This window comes from Equus asinus, chromosome 8 (assembly GCF_041296235.1).
Source record: "Equus asinus isolate D_3611 breed Donkey chromosome 8, EquAss-T2T_v2, whole genome shotgun sequence".
Lineage (NCBI taxonomy): Eukaryota > Metazoa > Chordata > Mammalia > Perissodactyla > Equidae > Equus > Equus asinus.
Window position 1 is genome coordinate 10,950,685 of NC_091797.1, and position 17,448 is coordinate 10,968,132.

General features: G+C 38.6%; 1 protein-coding gene across 2 annotated transcripts in view; it reads left to right on the forward strand.

Annotated features, from left to right (window-relative positions):
- COL21A1 (collagen type XXI alpha 1 chain) overlaps positions 1–17,448 on the forward strand; it is a 174,029-nt gene that overhangs the window by 83,514 nt on the left and 73,067 nt on the right. The window contains exons 10-12 of one of the 2 annotated variants that reach the window (XM_070514690.1): positions 2,652–2,714; positions 15,532–15,585; positions 15,677–15,730. In XM_070514690.1, coding sequence (XP_070370791.1) covers positions 2,652–2,714; positions 15,532–15,585; positions 15,677–15,730 — 171 coding nt within the window. The remainder of the gene's footprint in view (positions 1–2,651; positions 2,715–15,531; positions 15,586–15,676; positions 15,731–17,448) is intronic. The other variant, XM_070514689.1, reaches the window with a different exon arrangement.

Below are 17,448 nucleotides of genomic sequence, written 5' to 3' on the forward strand. Positions count from 1 at the left end.
TTGTTTTCCATGTTAAATTTGCTAGCAATTCCCAGGTCTGGTTCTGATCAGCATGCGCATTTTAATGTGGGTGAGAAGAGTAGTGTTCAGGAGTGCAGACTCTGGGGCTGAATTGGCTGAATTCGAGTGCCATCTCCACTACCACTTTGTGACCTTAGGCGAGTTACTTAATCTTCCTGGGCCTCAGCTTTCTCATATGTAAAATGGGAATAATGAAATCACTTGCTTCATTGGATTGTTGTGAAGATTAAGTGATTTAATATGTGTAAGTATCTTAGAGCAGTGCTCAGCATATAATAAACAATAAAGGTTGGATGTCAGCTTTTATTACAGTAATAAAGTTGAATTTTTATTTTAATTGGCCTTCTCTCCAAAATGAATTGGGGTTTTACTTTATTCTTCCAATTTTATGGAAACGACACCAAACCTACCTGAGGTTTTGCAAATAAATCAGTAGGGCAATAGTCAAAATAGCCAGTCAAATCTACCAGCAATAATAGAACCTGGAAAAGACATTATTTTCCCTCTTGGGGCTGTTGAGAGGTGTGATGGTCCTTATGAAGTCACATTGGATTTATCTTGTGCGTGATTTTTTTTTTTCCCTTGGAAACTTAGTTTTGATTAATTTAAAATGTTGTTGTTAAGTATGTTTTGTACTTTTGTGCAACATAAAAACACAAATCCTGTTTTTTCTTATGCCAAAGCTTTATTTCAGTTTCATCATAGTAGAGATTAAACACTCTCAGATCCTTTTGATGTCCTAGATTTTGCTGATAAATAATATTCTGCAAGTAAAGAGGTCATAAAGAGGAGATTTGCTTTGATTTGAAATAAATCAATCAGCAAATAGATATTGAATCTCTACTTGATACCCAGCATTGTCCAAAAAAAAAAAAAAGTAGGAAATATAAACCATGCTTTCAAGGAGTCTCGATCCCAATGGTAAATGAAGACTAATCAAGGGAAAGCTTTGAGAAAACTCTAGTTATGAATAAGTGATCAGTGACATAGGAGCTGCTATAGCATTTCAATAGAAAAAGACCTCAGGAGAAAGTGGAGTAATGAGGAAGTTACAGTGATAGAACTTTTTGTCCTATTGACTCTTAAATGGAAAAGTAAGAAAAAGTTCTTCCCAGGAGAAAAAAAGAAAGATAGAATTCATTGAAAGGCCATGAGTCCAATTTGAACATGGATAAAGAAAGATTTCAGGGTAGCTAGAGATTCATGCAGAGACTGTCAAAATAAGAAGAGAAAAATTCCAACACCCTATAGAACCGGAATGTTATTCCCTAATGCCCAGCAAACACTGGAAATCCTTGGATTAGAATTACAAATTGTATCTCTTCAGCAAGACGTTACACGTTCCAGCATTGCTTTTCTCCCTGGATTTACAGCTATTCTTCATCTCTTTTAAAAATGACATTTCCCCCTCTTCTCAGCTTTTCCTCATGCTAAGCCTCTTGGGTGGCTCCTAAGTGAAAAGCCCATCCCTTCTTCATTGGCTTCTTTATAGAGTTCGCATAGTTCTTTCCATTTTTCCTGGTATGTTTCTGGAACAAGTCTCCCTAGCCAGGAGCCTGCAGTGGTATTTCAGACCAGCAAATTTGGCTCTATGAAAGTACCCTTAGCAATGGTGTTTAGTTAACATATAATCACTGGATCCTGTGTGAATGATTTCTTGACACAAATAATGAAGAATTATTGAAATCAGTTGCTTCTATGCAGGAGTTACTGATACTGATGGATGAGAATTCACGTTTTTCTGCAAGATGCCCCATGTGGACCTCATGGACTCAATAATAGATGAATGCAATATTATTTTTGAAATATTTCTTAGAATTAAATTACAAAGCACCCTCTCTTCACAAAAACATTGCTTTTTTCATGGTTGGTAACCATCTGAATAGTCAGTGCTGGCCATTGGGCAACTAGAGTTCCATATACTGTGCCTGGGCTCATTGTCATGTTGTATGGAATAATGTTCTTTGAAGATCTCTGGTTTGTGAGGACAAAGGTCATTTCCTCATTTCTTGTGTATTGCGTGTCTCAAGGACTATGAGGGTCGGGCAGAGTTATTTGGCTTGGGCTTTGCTCTCATGAAAATATTCAAATTTTAGGATTTTAACATTATGTTAAAATGAGATTATAAATACAGGCAAAGAGACACATTGACTGGATTGAAAGAAATGACTGTTGTGCAGCTTTCCACCTGAGTCCCACGGGTAAGATTACGTGGCCTGTGGACTGTGTTTTTAAATAAGTAATTATGAGTTGAATTATTATTTCATAGGTCATTGATATCTGTAGTGTAACAGAATTAAGTCTGTAGACTTCTGAGTGAAATATTGCTATCACTGAAACCATATTTGCTATGACACAACGTTTTGTTCAGAATTCTAAAATTGAGTCCTGCCGTAAATATGGACATTTTACATCAGTGAAAAGTATTTCACTTGTTGTACCTCGTGTGTTCACAGAAATAAATCATTGAAAGTTTTATATAATAAAAAGCCTAAGTTGTTAAGATGGGCATTTAAAGTATGGCATCATTTTTCTAACTCTATTTTGGGATTTCTCTTATTTTTTTAAATATAAAAAAAGCTGCCAGCGTGGTTTGTTGTTTTGCACTGAGAAGTTTTTTTCCTCTTTAGGGTGATCCTGGACAGCCTGGGAACCCTGGCTACCGTGGACAGCCTGGTCAAGATGGTAAGCCTGTGAGTACTGAAAGCTTAGTCATCTCCAGTACTGGGATTCTAGGGTCAAAGTTAAAATTGCACTGGGTAAATTTAAACAGTCAAGGAAGACTTTGTTCAAGACTATTGTAACAGGGGAGAGACACTGAGCTCCACTCAGCTGAAATAAAGGGACGGAGGGCTCTTGAGCACTGGGGTGAGCTAGTGGGAAAGTACTGGAGGGCTTTAGTGGGGAGGTTGATCAATGAGATGGAGCAAATTGAGTTATTCCTGAGTTTGGCAGCCGTTTTCCTCTGTGATTAGGCCATCTGTGTTTACTAGTTGGCCCCCCCCTCAAAGTTAGGGTCCTACTCTCCCAGAGACTGGGAGATCTGGGTCTTTATCTTCCTTGATGATTTCATTTCAAAACGATGGCTCCCAAGCCCTTGAGAAAGACATTCCCTGCTAGTTGGAAAACTAGCAGGAAGATTTTAAAAATATTTATGACTCAAAGGGGCAGAGAGAGAGTTTACAAATTTTCTGAAGTAAATTCTCCAAGAGAAGGGAGGGTAGGGATCTAGAGTCAGGAAGAAGCCTGTCTAAATTTTAGTCAAGCTGAGGGGAACGTTAAGTCTGACTTGGTCAATAGAATCAGCGTTCTAGCAACTTTTTAGGTATCTTACTTCAAAGTTACATGCGTCTTTGCTACATTTGAAAAATTGTCCAATGAGTTCTTAGTATCAATGAATAGCTAGGTTCAGAAAAGAAATCTTTTCATATCTATGGAAGGTTTCATGTTAAAAATCTTTTTAAAGGTGATATTATTTTTCTGAGAATGTGTGTACTTGAGTATACTTATAATCTGGCTAAAAAAATAATATCCTCTAAGGTTCAAGAGAACTTTAAGGATGTAAAGCAAATCCACTTTAAAGCATTTTAGGCAAATATTTGCAGGTAAGTCACCTGTCAGCATGTTTATAACAGTAAATAAACATTAGGAATTAGTTTTGAACGTTAAATGATTGTCACCAAAAAAGTATCTCCTAGGAGACTTTCTTTATCGTGAGACATTAACTCTTGCCATGTTGGATGGGAAGGTTTGCATTGTGAGTCAATAATATTCAAGGAATGAATGAACCACAGACCTAACGTCAAACCGTTAATACTCCAACCATCAGGATAAAAGAGGAGCTTGGAAAGTCACTGAGAGAGGTTTACTGGCAAACTTAAAGAAACGCGGCCAACTTTTGAAGAAGCCCTAATGTGCTGGGGCCCTTTATACCGGTGTTGCATGGGAAAGGGGTTCACTCTACAGGTGAACCTCTCTAGAGAGATTGTCAAAGAAGGGAGTCTGAATAAGTCACAAAATGGTGGCCAAATGGAGCTGCAGAGAGCTGAGGAGCTGCTGGGCAACTGGGGCAATGCTGCTCAACTGATCTGCCAGGATTCATTCTGTGGGATGGCAATCGATTTGGGGATTTTGAGAAAGGAAGTGACTTGATCTGGTTTACTATTTAGAAAGATGAAGGTGGGTCTTATGTGGAGAGTAGATTACATGGGGCAAGGATGGAAGCAGGAGACCATTTTGGAGGTTACTTCAAGATTTGAAGTGAGAAATAAGAGTGGTTTGGACTAGGGTGATGTAGTGGAAGGGAAGAGAAGTGGTCAGATTCTGGGTTAGTTTTTAATGTAAAGCTGTCCAGAATTGCTGTGAAATTAAATATGAGGCATGAAAGAAAGTGTCTAGGAAGACTCAGAGGATATTACCTTGAGCCACCAGGTGAATTGTGATGTCTTTATAGAGCTGGGCAACACTGGGAGAGTTGTGTACTTTGTGGGGGAAATCGAGAATGCATTTTTGGACATGCTGAAGGTGTCTCCCAGGATACTAGAGATAGGAATCTTGAGTTCAGGGATATGTTTGAGAATGAAAATACACAGTTGGGACTCTTTAGCATGTAGATGTATCTATAGCCAACAGAGTGGATGAGATCGCTTAGGGAGTAAGTACGGATAACTGGAGAAGAGAATGGGGCAGTGGATGAGACTAGGTCTGTCTTGCAGACGGAAAAGAGGAGGAGGATCCAGCCAAGGAAACTGGGAAAGAATGATCAGTGCAGTAGGAGGAAGACCAGGAGAGTGGCATCCTAGAAGCCAAGTGAAAAAAGCGTTTCAAGAAGGGAGTGATCAGTTGTGTCATTGTTGCTAAGAGGTCGAGAAAAATGAGGTCTATGCCTAGACCATTGGATTTGCTATATAGAGGTCATTGAGGACCTTGATAAATGGGGTTTCAGGAAGGGTGGCTACAAAAGCTGAATTGAAATGGATTCAAGGAAAAGTGGGAGATAAAATGGTGATAGTGAACATAGATGATGGACATAATGGGGAGCAGAGAAATGACGCAGTTGTGTAGGAGGATGTAGGATAAAAGGAGAATTTTTTTTTAAAGATGGGAGTTGTTACAGCAAGTTTATGTAATGATGAAAATGAGGTGCAAGGTGAAAAACTGATGATTTTGGGATAGGGGACATTTGCAAGAAGAAAATCCTTAGGTAGGTGGGGGGACATTGATTCTAGTTGCAAGAAGAGAATTTGGCCTGGATAAGAGTGGGGGCAATTAAAGCTTCAATATGGCATCGAGGGCCAAGCCCATCAGTACAGAAATAGCTAGTTGGTGTATTTGCTGGAAATAAGATGAGAAATTTATCACCACACTGCTCCTATCTGAATTGAATGAAATGAACAGGTTCCAAACCTAACATCTCCTCTTTTGCTTTATCCTTCACTCCCATTCCATGCCAACATTTGCCTTTTAGTTTCTCTTATAACCCATCCCTTTCTCAGTTTAACTTAAAATGTCCTGTGACTTTGTTGCATTCCTTCACTGCAACTCCTTAATCGCACTGAAGGTCCTGCCCCCCGAGGTCCTGTGTGAGTTGTGCCGAATCACTGGGTGGGATGAGTTTCGTACGTGTCAGCCTCCTCTGCCTGGTGACCCCTTCTGTGGGACCTACACTTTCTGTTACTGGCGACTGCAGTGCTGCCCCAACTCCACAGCAGACACACTTCACATGCTGAAGTGTCATCTGGCAGCACCTCATGGTGACGCGGAGCTCCCCTGACAGCACAGCTGAGAGATCCAGGCTTTTGTTTTTTCCCTGGCGAAAAGTCCTGGGCAGTGTCTGGAGGCGAGTGCTGAGCAGCACGGGCTGTCAGCTCTGGTTTGCTTTTATTTTTCTTTGTTAATATCTTGCCATGAACAAAGTACTGGAAATTAGTTATAATCAGCCTGATATGATAATCATGGATATTGCTCTGACTCTTATTTAAGCTATAATAGACTTATTGTCTCATTTCATGTGGTGCATGTATATACGTGTTTTTCTGTATGTGTATGTGATTTTTTGTGTTGATATAGATACAACTATGTAGTAGGTGACATTAGATGTTAGATGATATTAAATGTTTCCTGATGTTAGAGAAAGAACAAATCAACTGTGGCAGACAGAATAATGTCTGCGTCCTAATCTCCAAGAGCTGTGAATATGTTATCTTTCATGGCAAAAGGAACTTTGCACCTATGATTAAATTAAGGATCTTGAGATGCAGAAATTATCCTGATTTACCTGAGTAGCCCAATGTAATCACAAGGGTCATTATAATCGGGGGAAGCAGGAGTGTCAGAGTCAGAGAAGGAGATGCAGTGATGGAAGCAGAGATGAGAGTGGGAGAGCCTTGAGGCAAAGAATGTAGGCAGCCTCCAGAAGCTGGAAAAGGGAAGGAACAAATTCTCCCCTAGAGCTTCTAGAAAGAATGCAGCCCCAATGACACCATGAGTTTAGCTCCCTAAGACTCATTTTGGACCTCTCACCTCCAGAACTATAAGTTTGTGTTGTTTTAAGCCACTTTCTTTGGGGTAATTTGTTATAGCAGCAATAGGAAGCTGATATACCAGCCTGATCCTATTTACCCAAAGGTATGACTTTTTTCTTAAATATTCCCCTTTCCCCCTGTTTCTTTCTCTCTGCAGGAGACTTGAGGTTGGGTGGCCAGGCAGGAAGAGAAACTGAGCCCGGGAGCCAGAACAGCTGAGGGTCATTAGTGTGTGTCCAGGGCCAGCGCACAGGGGAAGGTGTGGGTGGAGCCTCTGGCTGGCGATCGAAGCCATCTGGACCAAGGAAACTTGGATGGAACAATTTGAAGGGAATTCTGCTTTGTTTGGATTTGGTTCCGTGCAGTCCCTCTCAATAAGCAATTTGAATCTCTTTCACATTATAATCAGGCCAAGTCAACTGAAACTTTAAATAGGAAATTATTTCACTCTGGAGAAATACTAATTTTCATAAGGAAAATGCCTTCAACCAAAATTCAAGAGCTATTTTCAAATCCTTCCTCTCCTTTCTCATTTCTCTATCAGTTAACTAACTTCTGTCAGTAGTGTCTGAGCATATAATTATTTTACTATTTTTTCAATATAAAAAGAGGATCAGGGGAAATATTTATATATCCTGCCAGGTAATTCAGAGTAGTACAACTATTAAGGGTATTATACTGATATGACATTTGATTTTTTTTAAAGAGAGCCATATGTGGAAACATATAAAAGGATTATTTTATGATGTTGTGGAAGTTTATACAGTGCTTGTTTCTGTCTTCTGTCATTATAATTACTCTTCATGAAGTAAAGTACTTTACTGAAACCAAGGCCCTAGCTGGGTGTTGGGAAGATCTGGGGCCGTTTAGGGAAGATGGAAGAGTTCCTTGAGTTACTGTGATGACTTTGGTTTTCAGTTGGAGTGAACTCAGGAGCTGCTGGAGGGTCTTGAGTAAAAGATTGATGGGATATAACTTATTTTTCAAAGAAATTACTCTGACTGCTGAGTTGAAAATAGATTTTAGGGTCATGCGGACAAAAACAGGGAGATCAGTCAAGAGGCTCTTGGAACAATCCAGAAGCGAGATGACGGAGGCTAGCCTCGGGGTGGTGGTGGTGAGGTGAAGAGGACTGCTTCCATTCTGGGGATATTTTGAAGTCAGAGCTGACAGGATTGGCTGGTGGATCAAATGCGAGTTTGAGCAACAGAAGTCAAGGGGGACTCCAGTGAGATGTGGAAGGATGGGATAGAGGAAACTGGGCAAGAGAAACCAGAACTTTGGTTCTGGATAGATTAAATTCTTATATTAGATGTTCAAGTAGAAATTTTAAGTGGACAGCTGAATATAGAAGTCTGATGTTCAGGATGCACCCCTTCTTGTGAAGTGTTCTGTCTTATTCTTTACCCATTTTCTATAGGGGTGATGATATTTTGCATGTCCATTAATAAGAGCTTCTTATGCGTTAAGGGAATTAATCCTTTGATATATATGTTGTAATTGTTTCTTCTATTTATTTGGCTTATAGTTTGGTTTTTAATTTTTAGAAGTGTAAAATTTTCTCACAATTACATATTGTCTCTTGTCATTTTTTCCAGTGTTCTTTTTTGAGCATTACTCCACTAAATATTCATTTACTTTATTATGATTTTTAAGAATTTTTAATTCTTGATTTCATTTTTGGAATTTATGTTGGCATTTGGGGTGACACAAAGATCCAAAAAGACTTGGCGAGCTTAGAGAATGGCTATTCTAACATAGTGAAATTCATCCGGAATAAATATATGGCTCTTACTTGTCTGGGAGATGTTATTTAAATTAAACCTTGGTGAAAAATGGATCAACATATGTAATGAGGCTGCCTAAGGCTGATGCAATTTTTGGCATTGTTAGTAAATATATAGTGTCTATTTTACGAAAGATGACAGTCCTGTTTTTGAAGTGTTGAATTTAGTTTAGCATACTACACTTTAGGGATTTGTGGGATCTGAGATTTATTCAGAAGAGAGTAACTGGGAGAGAGTAAGAACTCAGAAGACAGCCTGTGGGAGGGTTTACTGAACTTCAGGTATAACTCACACAAGAGATGCTGTTTTAAAGTACTCTAGACTGATTGTAGAGAACAGGAGGATAGGGAAGAAAAACTAGCACTTGGGGTTGTAGAGTAAGCTTGACAGGGAGTGAATCATTAGTAATAGAACAATAGGACCCAGGAGACAAAGTTTTTATGCTTCCCTCTGTTCAGACTCTTAACTGCATATGGTGCCAATTGTGGACTCAACAGTTTAAGAGCTGTGGGGAATTTGGGGCTGAGTGCCATGAAGGTTAAAGATCTGGAAAATGGGATACATTAGGGTAAGAGCCAAAGGAATGGCTATTATTTAGCTTGGAAAAGAGAATTACAAGAAGTGGCTTAACTATGAAGCGTATGAACATCCTTCTAGAGAGAACAGTTTCTACCTAAATTCTCACTTCACCTCAGTTTGGGTTCCTTAGCAAAAAGGTTTATTGTTTCACTGTTTCTCACTGCCATAAACCACAAACACACACACCCACACACACCCACAGCCCCACACCCACCCCCTCATTCCCTCATGAGAGTCTCACTGATACACTAAAATATGGACCATTTGCCTCCAATGAATTATCCTACACTTGGGCAGTTTATTTTGTTTACTATAACAAAGTGTTAAACTTAGCTCTTCTGTAAAGCTTTCCTAGACAAAGCCTAATTGACTAGCTAATTCATTTTTCTCCAACACTCCCCTTATGTAAATCTCATATATGGATCTTTCCATCTTTATCTCATGTGTCTCTCGTGTGTTTATATATTTATAATATATAAAATAGATTTTATGTTTTGTATATTATAGATAGTATATACAATAATGATAATGAGTATACAGACATTATCTATGCACTAAGTTATTTGCATATTTAGTTAAATTCCTCAAGGAATTGTTTGGTTACATATCTAGCATTTGTGATTTCAAAGATAAATTCACACTTATATTATCTCTTCTTTTGATTGTAATCTGTATGAATGCAGGCTGTCTCTACTATTATTTTTAGAGCCCTCAGTAGTAGCCACTGGTTGGACTCAATAAACGTTTATATACTTGTTTGCTTATTTATTCCTTTCATTCATCTGCTCATTTACTCGGTATTTGTTGTGTGTTTACTGTGTTCCTGGCACTCTTCCAGGCTAAGGAACTACAACAATGATCAAAATAGACAAAAGCTCCTGCTATTTTGAAGTTGACCTTCCACTGGGGAGAGATAGATAATAAATCCACAATATTAATAAGAAAATAAATAATATCAGATTGTGATAAGCACTATGGAAAAAATACAGCAGGACAGTAAGAGAGGGAGTGAGGTTAGCTATTGGTCACCTCCCTTTGAATATAAAGCATAATTACTAGAGATTTAGTTTGGGAAGTAAGAATTATTAGAAATGATATGAGTTACCTTAAAAAACCGTGCATGCTTCTTTTGAAATAAGCTTAGTATAACTTTACGTGTAACCTTACTCAGGGAATGAGGCAATTTGCCTAAGTTTAATTAACTTCTATGAATCTAAGAACTGAGCTATGTCAGCAGAGATCGTTTGTCGAAGGTAGGCAGTGTTTTCCTTTTATGTGCTTAGGTCAAGGCAAATTATTATAGGAAAGCGATGATGTTGCTCTGTATGTATCACTCGTCTGCCTTTTCTTAAAGGAAGGAAGATTCGATTCAGATTAAATTTCATTTATGGTAAATGTAGCTTGCTTTAATTTGAAGTGGAAATTCTGTGGGTTTTTTCCCCCACAGAAACATACAGCTTCTCATTGTCAAATACAAATTGTTTATCCTACTACATAAAGATATTTTTTAAATATTTGTGCTACTTCATATTTTGCAATCAATTGAACTATATTTCCTCCAGTCCCTCTCTTGGTCAGTAATGTCATCAGCCATCATGCTGCACAAGCCAGAAATCTGGGCGTTAGTCCACAACTCCAAATTCTTCACCTACTGTAACTCATCATCAGGTTGGACTAAATGCACCTTGGATGGAATCAGGTCCCACCTACCATTCTCTCCCCCTGCAGGGACCTCTCGCTTAGTCTTCATGCTTTTCCTTGCCCCCTCTGATCTGTGCTCCACAGTGTAGCAAGTGAGCATTTCAAAGCTCAAGCCTGATTATGTGATTCCCTGGGTTAGTGGCTTGGGTAGAGATCACAGTCCTTCATGAGAACCTCGAGGTGTGCACGCAACCTCCAGTCTACCGTTCCAGTCTTGTTTCGCTGCTTGCTTCCCCATGCTCTCTCTCTTCTTTCATCTCCGTGGGTGTGGCTCATCCTATTGTGCTGCGTGGCACATTGAAGGGCGTCCTCTGATGCACTGTGCTTCCTTTAGTGCTCCTTTGAGCTTGTCTCTTCAGAAAGCTTCCCTGCCTGCCTACTGTTTACCTCCCATGGCACCATGGTTCTTTCTTAGAACTTAGCTCAGGTGTAATTTTATATATATTAATGTGATCTATTAATCAAGTAATTTGAGCAATCAATTAAAGCATATAAACTGCTTGACTAATAGTTGGGTTAGGTGGCAAACAAACTAGTTTCTATATTAGTTATACATAGAAAGACAGAGATTTATGAATGTTCTTGGAATTTAACCATATAGAGCTATAAAATCTGCTGACGACTAGAAGAATCCACAGTGGATATTAAAAGTATATGTACACTTGCTTTTGGTTACTTGGTTACCCTGGCTGTGTACCTAAGAGTATCTGTTGGAATTTTGGAAAACTTTGAAGAAAATTTTGTAACTGAATAACCTTTAAATCACATTCTTACATGTTAAAAAGAAGAGTGACATCCAAAGTGATTTCTCTGGATTTTATTCTCATTTTTAAGTTTAGACTATTTGAAGGAAACCAATACTCTCTTCTCCTCACTACTTAAAAAAAATCTATATATTTAGATTGGCAGAACGTTTTATGGTCTGATTAGAGTTGGGCTCAGAAGAGATTGTGACCCTTGCACATTCGATGATTTTATTGCCTTAATTTCCATTTCAATGGTATACATCTTTCCTGGAGCATTGTAGCTATGAATCATGGAATAAAATTAAATTGATTCTGTATTCTTCAACCCTACAATTTGGCAGTGAGAATATGTTTTTCCTAAAAAATGACTCACTTACAAAGAGACTTTCTGTGAACATGGAAAAGACTCAAATACTGTCAGAAATCTTGCAGATGGGGGCAGGGTGGATATTTGGACCTGCTAATAAATTGCAAAATGGCAAAATTAATGAACAGTATTCATCAAAGATTATGTGAAAGTTACAGTTCTACAAGAAAATAGAGGCTTGTGTATTCAGAAAAATAAAAACTCAGTAAGTGATCTGAAAAGTTTATCATTTCTCCTGTTTCAGGGCATTTTCCTTGTTTTGGTGTACCCTGCTATGAGTCAACCAATGTTTTATTTTTTGCTCCTTTTGGAAATTGTTCTGCACTGTAATATTCCTTCCTGTTAACCTTTATTTTCCTGATTTTTCATCCAGAATTTATTTTTCTGAATTTCATCTAGTTTCTTCTGGTGACTTGCCCTGGGATCCCCCAGCCTGGTTGTGGTTTTGGTTTTTCTTTATTTTTTTGCTAATCATGCTTCCTCTAGTGTCTAAAATAATCTTTGAATTACTTTATAGAACTAAGTTTTCAAGAATGCATCTCACTGTCAGTTAAAAACAAGGCCAATAACCTGGTTCTCCTATTGTGGAAGCATTTATTGTTCCTGTATTACACTTCTTCCAAAGACAAAACAAACAGGGCTATTATAGAGTACACTGAGGCCGTGTTCACATGGTCAGCATTAGATCTGTATGAATGCTGAAAAAGGGTTAAGTCATAATGATAATGACTGGACTTGCCTTTCCTTATGCAGTAAGGGTGGCAGTTTAGGCTACAGAATAACACTCTGCAGAAGCGTTCTCATAGTTTTGTACAGTGTCATTGAGTCTGAAGAAAAGAAAGAAACTCTTATCTACTGAGTTCCTAACATCTGCCAGACATTTTCACTGGTGATTCCATTTGTTTCTTTTCAGAAGTGAAGTGGGTATTATTACTTAAGATTATGGTGGGAAATGGAGACTCAGCTAGGCAAAAGGACATCGCCAGAGTCTCATAGAAAGTAAAGGGAGGAGCAACAATTCGGCCCAAGGTCTTTTCCAATTTTAAAATTCATTGTCTTTCCACTTCACTGTGTTGCCTCCCAGGATTTGGGGATTTGATGACTCTGCCTGAGGTCACATTATGAGTCAGAGGTGAGCTGGGAACACAGTCTGGGGCATCTCCACATTGCTTTAATCCATTAAAAGGCGATATGTCCCTTCTAACAAATGCATCACATTAACTTACTTCTTCGAAGAGGAGAGACAGCCCAGCAGCTTTTGATTTTCTACAGAAGGTTAACTTTCTGAAAAAAGTAATAAAGCAGATAGGACATTTGGCTTAACTTTTGAAAAAATGGGAAAAAAGTAATTCATTAAATGTGAACTTTGCCAGTGGTCGACCATTTTGATAAATAGCCAATCTCCATGGTAACTTTCTTTTGAGGAATTTTATGAACATTCCTTTCCTCTGGGCACTCAGAATTCTAAACAGTTTAAAAGTAGTTGGCAAAATGGACTTCTTTGAGTCAGATTAATCATTCTGGGATCATAAGATCTAATCTGCCAGAAAGCATTTTCTGATAGAGGGTGTTTCCACTGGCTCTGTCAACTTACTAGCAAGGTTACTTAACCTTTTGGGCAAGTTTCTTAATCTTCTGTGCCTCGGTTTCCTCATATGAAAATGGGAATAATGTAGAACCAACATTAATTGGTGGTTGTGAGGATTAAGTGAATTAATGCATGTGAAATACTTAATCTGGAACATGAAAAGTGCTATATAAATCGTTGCTATTATTATTTCTCCCAATTACAACAGCCTGTTGTAAATCATGTCAGACTATCCAGATAGTGCATATGGGGTTTTGAAGGATCTGAAGGACATCCCAGATGGTGGCATTTATCAGTAATCCAGCTCTGTTTAGGCATGTGCTAGCAGTGACAGAGTTGAAATGCAGCTTTAGGCCTCTCTGATTCCAAAGTGGTCGAGGGAAGGAGATTCAGTAGTAACTAGAGTGGTAGAGATATAAGGCCGAGCAAACCCTGTGTAGATTGACTTTCTTCTTTCTTCTGAGTGATCTTAAGAACATGAACTGCATGGTCTTACTGAAAGTTTCAATTTGCTACTGGAAGCAGCATAACGTAACATGGTTCCTCAAGGAAAGAGATTTTTCACACTTGTGTGCAGTGTGGATGATTGGAAGGTAAATTCTTCCAATTTTGAATAACAAAAAATGTGCCAAATGCTCTGTTCAATGCTGGAGATACGGAAATGAATTAGACATAGTCCCTCATCTCAAGGGGCACACGATCCAGTGACACAGAGACAGTGCTAGCCCAGAGAACGTATGGTGGGTTTGAAGATTGCAGCTTGTTTTGTATGGAATACGAAAAGGCTGGTTATGAGACCCATTCACTGGTGAAGTAAACTGTTTAAGGATTGGGCAAAGGGACTTAAGAGAAAAATTTGAGTGTAAGAAATCCTGGAGAAAGCATAATAGTACACTCTGTGAAGAACTGAATGGGGTGGATACGAAGGCAAGGATGATGGTTGGTGACAGAAACAATATAGTCATCATTCTGAAGGTAACAGAGCATTTTATGAAATAAGAAATGCAAGTGCATATAAAAGAAGACAAATAATAATCTAAAACTGATCTTTCTGAGACAACCATTGTTATTGTTATTATTATCGTCATGGTCACTATTAGAGCTAATAAGAATAGTAAAAGGAATAATTGAAAAAGTGTGTGGAAAAGTAAGGGATTATGATATCTCTAAAATCACAGCTAAAAATGTACTGACAAGTGAGTGGGTGAAAACAAAGACCAGTGAAGACATCTATGAGTAGCCACATGGAAATAAAGCTTTTGGATTTTAGAATGAAGATTTAATCGGAAACATTAATGAGATCTGTGTTAATACTGTTGACAACAGAAAGCTTTACTCAAACGGTAAGATCCGAGAAAGGTGGAATCTGAATAGAGAGCAAGAGAAAGATGGAATCTGAATGAGAGAGGTAAATGTATTTGCAGGTACCAAGTGGTCCAAGTCAACCTGACTCTGACCCTGGGGTACCTAGATAAATGCTCAGGGCCTGCAAGTTTGTTTTGGAGTTTAGTTGCCATATGCTGAGTGAAGAATGAATAGTTTCCCTCTGTCTGAAAAGGTTGTGCTATATCCCCAAGGGTCCAGTTTCTGAAGGTTTATGTAAGAAGCAGTGGAGATGGAAGTGACCTCCTGCTCAGCAGACAGCTCGGCCTTGGGAGGTCAGGGGGCCATGTCACAGCCACATTCTTGGGGTTAACAGCAGCAGCTTTCTAAAATGAGCAATCCAAAGGCTGTTATAGACTTACTCTGAAGAATAACATCCATCAAGGTTTAGTTTATTCCAGGGATTAACTCAGATGGCCATTAATCAGGTAGTTTAAAAAATGTATTACATATGTTTAATCTCCAGTCCCAGTGTTTTTCTCTCAAATATGTTGAATATGTTTCTAACGTGCAGGACATTTCTTTAGGAGCTGTGAACATTGGCTCTATGTTTCCATTCCAAAGACTTCCTTTTAATGGAAGCATTTCTGGGTATTTTTATTAATCTAGAGATATTTAAGATCTTTTTCCTGTACATTTTTTACGGATTTCCTAAAGACTGATGGATGTGACTTCTTTATTAAGCATTTGACGCTTAGCTATTTTGGTTTCTTAAACAGCCACTAAGTAAAGTCTTAGGTGTAAGAAACTTGAGACAGGAGTAAATCCTGAAATGGAGGGCTGTTCTTTGTGAATATGATGAAATATTAATTATTTCTTGTTTACTTTTCTTTAGGGATATCAGGGAATTGCAGGATCACCAGGTGTTCCAGGATCCCCAGGAATACAAGTATGTGATCCATTTATACACATTTTAGAAATACCTTTTCTAGTCAACCAAAAAACATAATTAACAGAATTTTATTTTGTGGTTAATTTAGGGAGCACGAGGACCAGAAGGTTACAAAGGAGAACCAGGGAGAGATGGTGAAAAGGTAAATACACAAAATAAAAATGTGTCCAGTCGTTTTAGTCACTCAGAGAAGACAAACAAGGTTTTCTACCATGACTCCCATTCAACAGTGTTTGCCTTGGTGAATTCCAAGATGTGCTGGCTCAGAAACTTGTCGGTTGCCATTGGCTAGTAAAGCTCACAGAAGGCTTTTATCACTAGGTGAAAGTGGTCATCACTAGATGACCACTGCAGATGGAACAGATGTTGGCGTTGCCCTGATGCCATGTTCTCTCTCTGTGGTTAAACTCTGTAGGGAGCTACCTTGTTAGGGTGGAGAGAATTACGTGAATGGAATGTGTTCTCATGTTAGCCACAAATAGCCCAATATCCACGTGTCTGTCTTCATAATAGATACCTATCTGGCAGGTGGCCTATTGGCTTAGCATTACTGGACTTCTCCCTAAGGGCTTCATTAGGTAGAGACAACACTTGTATTGCTGACTCTCCTTTTTTACGACTCTGAGATTTGGCAAGCTTCCTACTGAAGTATGTATTCTTTAAATATGTTCAATATCTTAATGCCTCCCTGTGCATCCAATCAAGGCCTACTGGCCCAGATAGCAGTCCACATCCAAGATGCCCATTTGTATTTGCTTATATCCCTGTGTTGATTTGTTAGCTTAATTCTAAAGCACAATTTTATTTATAAGTTCTTTGAAGCCATTTTACTATTTGCTTCTGATAAAAGCCTGTGCTAATTTTCTAACTACAATCTTTGCAAAATGATTATCTTTTAAAAATAATGTGCACAGCATTTACATCTGAGAAACACTGATCCAGAAAATATCCTTTTTATGTTTTTATAATTGCTTATATTGCTTTCAAGCTATTTGATCTTGGACAAGTTACTTAATGTCTCTGAACCTTATTTTCTTCATCGACACAATGGGGGTTTCTTTATAGGTTTATTGTGAGGATTAAATGAGATAATGTATGAAAGATACTTACTGTGGTTCCTGGTCCATGATTTTTCTTGAATAAGTGGTGGTTGTTTTGTTATTATGTTTTGTTCATCAAGAGCGTGGTTGCAGTTGGGATGTAGCATAGGGTGGGGTGGCATTTGTCATGGGCAAGATATGGATTAGAGTGGTCACCAGGGCAAACAGGAGGGTCAGTGACTGGAAAAGAAACAGAGAAGATAGAATAGGTGAGGGCAGCTTTATCGTATGGGGAGAGTTAGAGAGACAGAGTGGCAGCAGTAGGCGAGATAATTCCTGAAGAAGTAGTATAAAATCCTTTTGTCTACCGAGTGGTCCTAGGCCTCCATGAATCTTTTTCGCCACTAAGCAATCTCTGCCTGTTTCAAATGATGGAGGAGTCTTAAAAAATGACAGGGAGCAGACCAGGCCCACAGGAATGGGAGATGTCATATATTTTCTTGCTCTGGGGATGTCATGAGAGACAGCCTGACCTCCTCCAGGTGAATGAGAGATTCCGCTGGGAAGCTAAGGATGTCTGTTCTAAGGAGACCCTGTGCCAGGAACCTCACTTACACTCTAGTTTACAGGATCATTGCTGTTTCTTTAACATTCTTACAAATAGCCTGATTTTGGGGTGGGGGGGAAGGTATAAAAGTATGCATGTACAGATGAATGTATCTATGAATACGGATGAATGAATAAATTTATTTATTTTTCCCTTTACTTGGGTTTTAGAGACCAAATATGAAAAGGAGACTTGTTATTCTTTTTAAAAACT